Consider the following 10,564-nt stretch of genomic DNA (forward strand, 5'->3'; position numbering starts at 1 on the left):
GAGTTAGCTCCGGAGTGGTTTGCTGCGTCAGGCCCAGTCAAAGTAAAAAAGGCAGGTGCTTATTCTGAGAGCTGAGGAGTGTCAGGAGAGATACAAGAGATGGTTTTAAGGCTGAAAACATATATACTTGGAGCAGTTTCAGGTGGGAGAAAAAGTGAGTGAAAGGAATCCCAGGATAAGGGGTAAGAGTGTTCCGTGTCTCTCAAGTCCTAAAAGAATCCAGAAGGTACTAGATACTGTGATGGTGTTAGAGGATGGAAAAAAATGGAGCATGATGCAACTTGTCAAGTGTCATGAAGCGGAAATCAGAGATTGTGAAAGAATTGCGACTGACATGTCGAGTGATGAGTCTGGTGGAGGAAATACGGAAGGGGTGGATCAAAGTGTTGAAGGAGTTGAGAGAGGTAATTCCATGCACAATAGAGTTTTTGGAGGGAAGAGCCACCAGGGGCTCGGGAAACTGATGTGTCTGGTGCTGAGATTAGACTTGCCGTCTCAGGAGGAAATGTTGAACCAATGACTGTAATGGAAGGTTCATTAGACAAGGGAGAGTCTGCATCATGGAGAGTTCAAGGAGTAAAGAACAAATTGGACTCTTGCAAACAAACTGTGTACTGGGTTGATGAAAGATGGGACTTGGAAAAGTTCTAGGGTTAAAGGTATTTCTAACAGGTTGAAGGATTATGTGTTAAGTTTGTTATCTTATGGGGGAGGTTTGTTGTGGACTGTAACTTCAGTGCAGCACACACTGCAGTTACCAAATGCCTTAGTTACCAGGGCCCATGACAGCCGTGTGTCCATTGCTTGAACTAGCACATGCATCGTACACGGACATGGCGGCAGAGTCATTGGGGAAAGTTATCAAAGTGGTTGCTGAGGCACGGCTCTTATGCTGCACACTTACCTTCAATAAAGGTACTTCCTTATACTGCTGTCTCTCCTCTTCATTCCTTCACCTGCACGGAACATAACACTCTCTTACTTCAGATAATATCTTTTTGTTTTTTAAACGTCACCTCTATTTTTGGTCAAAGAGTTAAATAGATTTTTCACACCCTCCCTAACAAGGTCTAGTAGGAGAGACCTGTTGAAGAGAGGGTCATTGCCCCAGGTCTCACAGAACTAGTTGGCCAGTCGATCTAAAGATAGTGTCCACCATAACACTCTTCCTGTTCTATTCTGTGTTTGGCTAATAGAGCACTTCCTCCCAGGCTTTTTGGACACTTCCTGGTTCTCCTAACACTCTGAAGAGGCATCACTGCTATGTGAGTGTGTTTATATACGCTTTAAATGAATTAAATGTGGAATTAATGACATTGTTAGAGGCAAGAGGCGCCTATCGTCTGTGGCTGGCCTCCAGCTCTTCTGCTTGTTGTATCAATATCCCTGCTCTCCTTGTATTTGTAAGTTTGTTGAATTTTCTTTAGGGCTTTTGTCAAAAATGCTGTCAAGAATCTTAGAAGTGCTACAAAGAGAACAATGCAATTCCACACATTCATGTAAATAGGGGAAGAGACACAAGATGGTGGGGTTGTCTGATGCTGTTGTGGAAAAGGCTAAGGAGAGACCTATTGTAAGCATGTATTTGAAGCTGTTCATGGCAGCAACTAATCTGATGGTAGAGGGCAGAGAGATCCACTCTTTGGGGGGAATACGTGAACAAGACTAGATTCGAAAGGGGGCGCCAGGTATTCTTAGGGGACCAAATGAAGTGGTTCTGCAGGCAAGTGGGTTGATCTGGTTTGATGAGGACTAGGAGGATGGGGCTAGTTGATGAAATGCTTTAAAGACCATGCAGAGGTAGTGTAATAGGAACCGAAAGGAGACAAGAAGCCATATTAAATGCACCAAATAAAGATTTTAGGGGTGATCTGAGTGGACTATCACAGTTAAAGAACAATCCTGACAGTGGCGTTTAGAATTGATTGGAAAGTCTGAACGCTGATGGTAGGAAGAACCACATATAGGGGGCAGGAGTTGTTTTTCTTTTCATGCGTACCCTACTGCACCATCCTTCTCGACTCTGTCTTTCACACTCTCTTTCTTGCATCTTCTTACCTCATTCATGCAGTCAACTTGACTGGTAGGAGAACGGGGTGCTTCAATGAGTTTCTTTACTCACACTTCTTATGTGTAGATGAGCTATTGCGGTGTATGATATATGCTGAGTACCCAGTTGTTGTGGTGATAACGCAATGGTCCGAGTGGTGGACCATGACTTGATATTGGCACGGCACATGCTTACGTATACCTTGTTATGTGCGGACATCTTCTCTGAAGGGAGATAGGAAAAGGCCAAATGGGGCGAGGATTTGTACCGCATAGTCAGACCTGCTGGGGCTGATGATTAGAAGAAGTGATTGGGCAGGACGGTGTACACTAGGAAATGTGTCTCGAGCTTGAGTGTCACTAGCAGGAGAGGGTGGAAGCAGGTATCGGACGATTCAGCTATGAAATTATCACTGGGCCCAAGTGGCTTGGATATTGCCGTTTGTGTATTGGACTAGCCCGGGCAAGGGTCTGGCCTGTCAATCAAGGTATATGATCATAAAACAGAGGTAAGGAAATAACAGCTCAATAAGGAAAATATGAAATGAAGCAACGAGGAAGAAGTCACCAAGAAGTGGGGAGAGAATGCCGGGAAATGGGTCAGGGTGATTACCTGTATTGGCCTTTTTTATTTACATTGGAATCAACTGATCTGCCCCATATCATTAACTGTTTTATCAAGTTCCAGAACAAATGGTCTTGGAATTTTCAATACAATTTCTGCAGCCCTCTGGTGTGTCCTGAGAAAATGCAGATCAGAGCGTGTGAGCGTGACATATGTGCGCCTCCCGTTGGGGTACAATCAAGAAGCATTAGTCCTGGATTGTGGGAGGTTGGGGGCCAGATAGAACGGGTTGAGTTTGGAGGGTAGGGGAATTCACCTGCAGTTTTAATCAATCTTATATTGAATGTATCATTTGGTAGTAAAACGATGTGAGCTCTAATGCATCATTGTTTTTCTTTAACACAGAAACATTTACTGAACAACTGGGTAAGTTGGATCAATGTTTATGAATATCTTTATTTCAAATACTTGGCTTTCCAGCTGGTTGCCTCATTGGTGGTGGTGGTGGTGGTGGTGGTGGTGGTGTGTGTGTGTGTGTGTGTGTGTGTGTGTATATATATATGTATATATATATATATGAGTGTTTACATGATACATATTCAGAAATACTTCACTCTAAACACACCCGGGCAGCTTCCTGAAACTCACCTTGGAGTCACACTAAATATCAAGAAGGTGACATAAACCATCAGGGTAACAATGGATCACAGCAAGGGTACATGCCTCTCCTGGGATTACCCACAGTAACAGCACAGTGTCACAACACACCTGTGGTCACACATTGAATGGCAGTTCATGGAGCGAAATCAGTCACATAGGAGAAGAGGAACGTATATGGGGATGAAATTGAGCACCATTTACAATCCTGGATCAGACTATGTGCATGTGATTATTCATGTATTGGCAAGCTGAGGTTTTGATTGGAGACAATGAAATGACCCGGCTGATATCACTTCCCATAGGACAGGATCCTCAGAGTTATGCAGTTTTTGGAACAGGGGCGGATATCTTAAATGCAGTACACACTATTATTTTCCATGGAGCTTATGAAAGGGGAATTTGGTCAGCAGGTTTTCCTTTCAGAGATGGAATTAAGTGCAACATTTTATTATTTAATAAAAACAAAAAATGGGGCCCCTACACCATTGCCAGATGGCAATTCCCCACAAGTAGGTGTAAAGGTCTAAGCACCGATTCCTGGGGGTCTCCTACTGGAATAGGTCTGGGATTAGAGACAATCATGTTTCATGAGAAAGAGAAGGAACATTCTGACAAGTAGGAGACAATCCATACAAGTGCAGCATCACGGATACCAAAGTTGAATAAGGTTTGGAGGAGAGGGAGTTGGTCGACATTGTCTTAGCCACAGAGAAATCTAGAAGGATGAGCATTGAGGACAGTTTCGAGTGATGAACATTAGTGAGAAGGTTTGGGGTGTGGACGAGTGTCAGTTATGGAACCAAAATTGGAATAGGTTGCTAAACCGGTTCACCTCCAGGTAACTGGTTATCGTGTTGAAAACTGCACATTCGCGAACATTAGATCAGGAGAGTATGGGGAGAGGCTACTGCTTGGCAGGGTTTTAGGGTCCGCAGAGAACTTTTTAAGATGCGTATGGTATTTTCTATTTTGTAGAATGTGGCGATGTTCTTTAAAAGCACCTCAGCTTTGTGCCTCATGCAAACTATTGTCATTAAACAGTACAGTTGTTAAAATGTTTGTTTTTATCTAAAACCGTTGTCAACAGACCGAGGCCCCATATGCTGACTCTAATAAACCCAGAGTAGGTTGGCTCTATTCAGGCAGTTCTACAGTCCACAACCTGCGTGGCCTATTCTTTATACTGGCAAAATTGAATCGGTCAATCCAGGCTATCGCAGGAGCTCTGACAAATGTTTTCTAGTCCTAAATTCTCTATGCAAATGTCACTCATTGCTGCTTGCAATTTTAACCTTCTGAAACAATTTTACTTTTCACATCTTCTATGTTGAAACAAGTATTTTTTGAAAATGTTGCATTAGGTGCTGAATGGTGTGTGGATAATTATTCATTAGTACCCTGTGAGAGTCAATGAGCTTGTTACAAGCAAGCTCATTTGCCCTCGCCCGGCCTTACCTTGCCGAGAAGGCTCTGAAGCCTCTGCTTCACTGCCGCGGCTCTGGGGTTCCTTCCATGACTGGTCGCCATGGAAACGGAGAAGGGACTACACGTAGTCCCTTCTCCCTTTCCATGGCAGGCATTTTTTTTTTACTTCTATTAAACGGAATATCCGCCATGGAAAGGGAGAAGGGACTATTTGTAGTCCCTTCTCCCGATCCCCAGCGGCCATTTGTTTTCTTTTTTTTTCTCGAGTCCAGAAACAGTTGTAGCGCTGTTTCTGGACTCGAGAAAAATTGCAATTAGTGCCCCGGTATGACGTTCCAGGGTACTAAAGTCATCGCTTCCCTCAGGCTTCTAACTGTGGCCCCGGGGGCATTACCCGACCAGTAATGGCCGTCTTCCTCAGGTCATATTGGCTAAATGTTTTAGCCACATGTATGTGAATGTATGGAAATGTGTACTTTCGGCAAAAAAAACGTGTCTGATAGACTGATCGATATGGTGGTTCTCTTTTTCAATTTCTAATTCTTAGATTACAACTTTCTGCTAAAGGTCTGTGTAAATAGTCGTACAGCAGTCTTCTTCAAGATGGACAATGGTATGTACTGGAGTTCAACCTCTGATGGAGTCAAAGGTCAAACAGAAAGAAACAACACCTGCCGCTTCTATATGTGCTTCAAGAACCCTGGAATTGTTGAAATCATGGACTACAACAATAAGTACTTAAGTCTAACAACAAATCGAGATTGCATTAAGGCGGTGCAACGAAGCCATTCACCTTTAACTGAGTTTCAAATTAACTATTCAAACAATAAGATTATTTTCAAGGCTTCTAATGGGTTGTATCTTTCTCGCATTTACTATGTTGGTATTGAAATGCATTACGTAGAGGCCCAAAAGGAATCTCTAGATGTATTCTGCCACTTCGAAAAGGTACTGTAGGTGCTGCTTCCCAGAGTCCCTCATCAATGTTGTGACCAGAAGGTAACATACACCTACTGTTTGATGCTCCAATCAAAGTTGGTAACACGTGTTAACTAGAATGTATGGAAAAAAATATAGTATAGAAGCTTAAAAAAATAATCAGATTATCTCAGTTCATAAATACATCAGTGATATTGGATTTTCAGAAGAAGACTTCTGTACAAAATCAAATTATGATGGCCCAAATAAAACTAATAAACCTTTCAACCATACCATCCTGCTCAACTGTCTCCATGACAACCTGGGTATCACCGATCAGGCTCTGGCCTGGCTGACCTCTTTCCTCTCTGATCGACCGTATCAAGTGCAACTTGGGTCCTTCCTTTCATCTATCTCCCTGTCTACCTGTGGTGTTCCCCAGGGGTTCTAATCTCTCACCCTGGCTTTTTAACCAATACCTGGCAACTCTCGCTCATCGCATCACATTTTCTGCTCCCACTTTCAGTGCTAAACTGACAACACTCAACTCATTTTCAGGCTTCCCTCTGCCACCGCCTCTCCTTCTCTTATTTCTGATTGCCTATCTGCCATTCAGGATTGGTGTGCCGCCAACGATCTCGGCCTGAATGCCTGCAAGACGGAGATCTTCCTCACCGGCACACCATCACCCTCCTTTCCTCTCACTCTTTGGCCGACCTCCCTTTACCATCCTCCCACCCCTACCTGCTAGGCTAAGAACCTCGTCATCTTTGACTCCACACTTTCCTTCTCTGCCCACATCTCTGACATCTCTAAAAAGTCAAACTTCCTACAGTACCTCCTCAGAGGTATTCTGCCTTTCCTCTCCTTCCTCCAGAAGCTCACTGTCTCTCAAGCCCTGGTTCGCTCTAGGTTGGACTATTGTAACAGCCACTTTTTAAATCTACCTGCTTGTACTCTCGGCCCTTTGCAACTTATCCAGAACAGGACTGCAAGACTTGTCCTTGGCACAAGTCCTGGGATTGTATCTCTCCAGCCCTGAGCTCTCTCCACTGGCTCCCAGTGGCTGTAAAGATTAAATTCAAAATCCTTTTCATTATCCAAAAGGCTTTATGGAGCCTGTGTCCATTATACCTTTAGCTGTCCCTTTGTAAATACCTTCCCTCTCGAGCTCTTTGTTCCTCAACCGCTAACTCCCTTAGGATTGTTGTCCTCGACTGGGGCCTTGGCTGGGGCCTCCATCTGGAACGGCCTCCCTGCCACTCTGAAACGTGAGGAAAATGATCTCCTTTACTGGAAGCACCTCTATACTTTCCACTTTGCTTCTGCCTTCACCCCTCCTATCCCCTGCTGATCTGCTCTCTTGGCAAAGTGCACCTGGCCTACCTTCTGACTCCCGGGCCCAGGTACCTGCTCACCTTGCCACCCACCTGCACTGCCTCCTGGCAAATCCTTGCACTGGGGCCTGTATCTGTAACCATACAGTCCCCCCTTTTTTCTCTGCACTTAGCAGACTCACCCTGTCTGTTCCTCAAACCTAGCACTTGCCACCTGTTGGCTGCACTACTACTGTTTGTTGCCTGTTATTATTTATTTATTATTTATCTGTATTCCTTTGCTCTGCACTTTCCACTTCTCCCCCTTCCATGCACTTTTCACCTTTTTCCCTCTCCCGTGCACCTGTGCGTTCTCAATGTCACTGGGTCTAGTAGGATCGGTGTTACTGTTCTCCCTTGTTACCCTCCCTCGCCTTGTCGCACTCTGAAACACCTGTGTATGAGCGCGATATAAATTACCTATCAATTCAATTCAATTTGAAGAATTCTTGTCTATTTGTATAAATACTTTGTTTGCAGTCTCTACGTCTTCAGAAATGTACATACTTTACAACATTGAAAAATGTACAGTACACATTTTCCCAAATAATTATATTACAAATAAAACATTAAATTACTTGTTTTCTAGAAGACTGAACATCGGTTGTCCATGATTTTTCAGATTTAATATTACAGATTTGTTTGTAGACTGCTCATTCATCACACCTGGCCTCTTGGCGCTAGGAGATATCTATGTCTTTTGGAATAACCAACTCTTCAAATGTTTTCTAAATGTTAGCTGATTATATATAGTCGGGATGTGACCTGGTAGTTGGTTCTGTAAAGTGAGGACAAGGAAGGAGAATAAGCGACCTCCTGACCTGGTCCTTTAGACTCATGGCACTGTTCATTGAAAGGGTGATGGAGAACCCAGCTGTTTTGCTGGCTGATCCTGTGCCAGGGGATTGAACATAGGTTTTCTCTGTCCATAGTATGCAGTGAGACATACACATAACCTTCACATGGATGTGCATATCCACAGCAAATGAGGTGATTCATGACTGGTTATGTGGGCTCTCTGTGGCGTGTCTCTTCATTCTAGTGTTCATGAACCTTTGAGCTCCCAGGTATATTCTATTTGTATAATCCAGGAGGAGACCACCAGCACAATCACAGCCTAGAATCCATTGAGTTTATCAAGGTAGTGAATGAGCCTGTTATGCATACAAAGATGGCCAGAGGGACCACATAATTCCTTATCCACAACTCCCAGATGTTTCACTGTGTTAGTTAGGGTTGGGCAGCAGCCAGACTGGATTGGTCATAGTGAGTCGTACTTAATCTTCAGATGGCAGGTGGCAAGACATTCTGTTTTGATGAGTTTATTTTGAGGACATTCTTCCCCATCCAGCTGTCCTGTGCCATTATGAAGCTTTTGAAAGATTCCCTAACCTAATTGATGAGGCGAACAACCTAGGTATCATCTGGATCATACATTATACTGTATTGTATAATGTATAATCCCTGCTCCGAGCCGCCACATGGCTGGAGGCTGCCATCTTCCCCCGCCGAAGATCGAGGAAAGTGTAGTTCCATCCCCCCACCACAATGCAAAAAATCCCCTCACCGCCCTCCCAACCCCACTTACCTTCTTTTTTGTCCATTTCAGGAGTGGACGCACTGGGAACACATCTGTCCCCAGCGTGTCCGATCCGCGACAGGCCGTCATGGAAAGGAAGAAGGGGCTACATCTAGTCCCTTCTCTCCTTTCCATGGCGCCCATTTTTTTGTGTGTACATTTTTCCCTATTTTTTGAATGGCCACCAAGGAAAGGAAGAACGGACTACTTGTAGTCCTTTTTCCCTTTCCACGGTGGCCATTTTGTTTGTTTACCTTTTTACATTAATTTTCAATGGCCACCATGGAAAGGGAAAACAGACTTTGGTCTCCCTTCCCCGGCGGACATTTTTTTGAAGAAAACATATGGTCTGTTCCAAAAGAAAAATGCTCTTAGTGCCGGGTACTAATAGCAATAGGCCCCTCGCAGGGGGGCCATTACCACTTCAGGTAATGCCCCAGACCTTCGTTAACTACGGGCCCCAGGACATTACCTGAAGTGGTAATGCCCCCCACCCCCTGGTCGGGGCCTATTGCTTAATTACATAATAGGTAAGCCGGAGCTGTTATGTCGCTATGGTATGTAGGATGACAATCCAAACATTTCCTTTTGTGTGGCTCACAGTTTTTTTACATAGAAGGATGGTATTATTTGACTGAAATTGCTCCCTTGGCTAGCACATTGGTCTGCAACTTTTGTCTGCCTAGAGGTATTGGAATACAACTCGATCATCCCTAAGCAGCTTAGTTAGTGGTGAGGGATCATGGGAGCAGAAGTCCAAACTGTTTGGGGAGTCGCAGTTTGCTGATCCCTGGCCTAGTATGTAAGAAGCACCATTGAGAACAAATAGGTGTCGTATGTGGATGCTCCCTCTATTAGGGGCCATGGCAGTGTGAAGGGAGAAAATTATCCGACACATACGATAGAAAAATATCTACATTTGCAATGCATAATCAGAAATAAGCATTCACACAAGTTCCTAAGCAAGCCACAGGCAATCTCCTTCATTACCCAGAACGTGTAGATTAACGCGTAAACATTGTTTCAGCAGGTTTCCCCACATCAGCCCGTTGGATTTGGATTCCCAGCATGAAGCCGGAACCCTCAGGAAATCCTTTCCGAAGGGTTTCCCAGTCCATCCAGGATTTCAGCTAGACTTTCCATAACATCCGTATTCTGAATGCAGCCAAGAGCCAGGTTTTACAGTGTGAACACAGTTCTCCTATCCATGTCACACAAAATGTGTTCTCTAGAAACACTCATTGTACGAGTTTTGAAGTACCAGCTCTTACACTCACATACCTTGTTACGCTCATTGGCTTCCTCCATTGGCATTGGGGCAAGATTCTCAAAAAGCAGTGCAAATCAAAAAAAAGCATGGCGGTTGCGGTTTTATTTTTTTGTTTTTTTGTTTTTTTTCATTTGCACTCATTGCTGAAATGCAAAGGACCTCTTATTCTCAAAGGTGACCTGCAATATTCAGGGTAGCCTGGCCAGTAGCACAAAGATGCGTTGTCTAGCCCTCTTGCATAAATTAGTGTCAGGAGCACCCTCCTTTGTGACAGGCTCCTAGCAACCTTGTGGTTGCAGCAAGCTTAATTCACCAAGATTTGCTGTCAAAGGGCCCATCTCTGTGAAATGCTTGAAAACAAATAGAATTTGCATTCTTTGGGGCAAAGGAAATTCAAGTGTGACAGCAGCCTTTTAAACAGTGTCAAAAATAATTCTATCATGATTTCCACCTCTCTACCTGTGCCCGTTTCAAAAGGCACAAGGAGATGACCCTGATTTCTGTGCATTTAAAAGTACATCCTGTTTTTGAATTTGGGATTGCGCTTTAAAATGCCCAGAAAAGCCCCCCTATTTGCGCAAATGGGCAAAGCGGTGAAAAACGGGATCTGAAGGAGCGCATCGAAGTTTCCTCACATGCGGAAAACAAAGTGTGAGACTCTGGCACAAAAACACAAGATGATGCACAGGATGTGTGCAAGAGTAGTGCCCTGTCTGAGACCT

General features: G+C 44.0%; 1 protein-coding gene across 2 annotated transcripts in view; it reads left to right on the forward strand.

The window, feature by feature from the left end:
• Window positions 1-7,591, forward strand: part of LOC138453166 (E3 ubiquitin-protein ligase TRIM17-like) — a 121,022-nt gene extending 113,431 nt beyond the window's left edge. The window contains exons 6-7 of one of the 2 annotated variants that reach the window (XM_069605752.1): window positions 3,020-3,040; window positions 5,247-7,591. In XM_069605752.1, the coding sequence (XP_069461853.1) occupies window positions 3,020-3,040; window positions 5,247-5,656 (431 nt within the window). In that variant the 3' untranslated portion in view covers window positions 5,657-7,591. The remainder of the gene's footprint in view (window positions 1-3,019; window positions 3,041-5,246) is intronic. The other variant, XM_069605753.1, reaches the window with a different exon arrangement.
• Window positions 7,592-10,564: the final 2,973 nt, after the last annotated feature.

The sequence above is a fragment of the Ambystoma mexicanum genome, chromosome 4p (genome assembly GCF_040938575.1).
Source record: "Ambystoma mexicanum isolate Mex_15411 chromosome 4p, UKY_AmexF1_1, whole genome shotgun sequence".
Lineage (NCBI taxonomy): Eukaryota > Metazoa > Chordata > Amphibia > Caudata > Ambystomatidae > Ambystoma > Ambystoma mexicanum.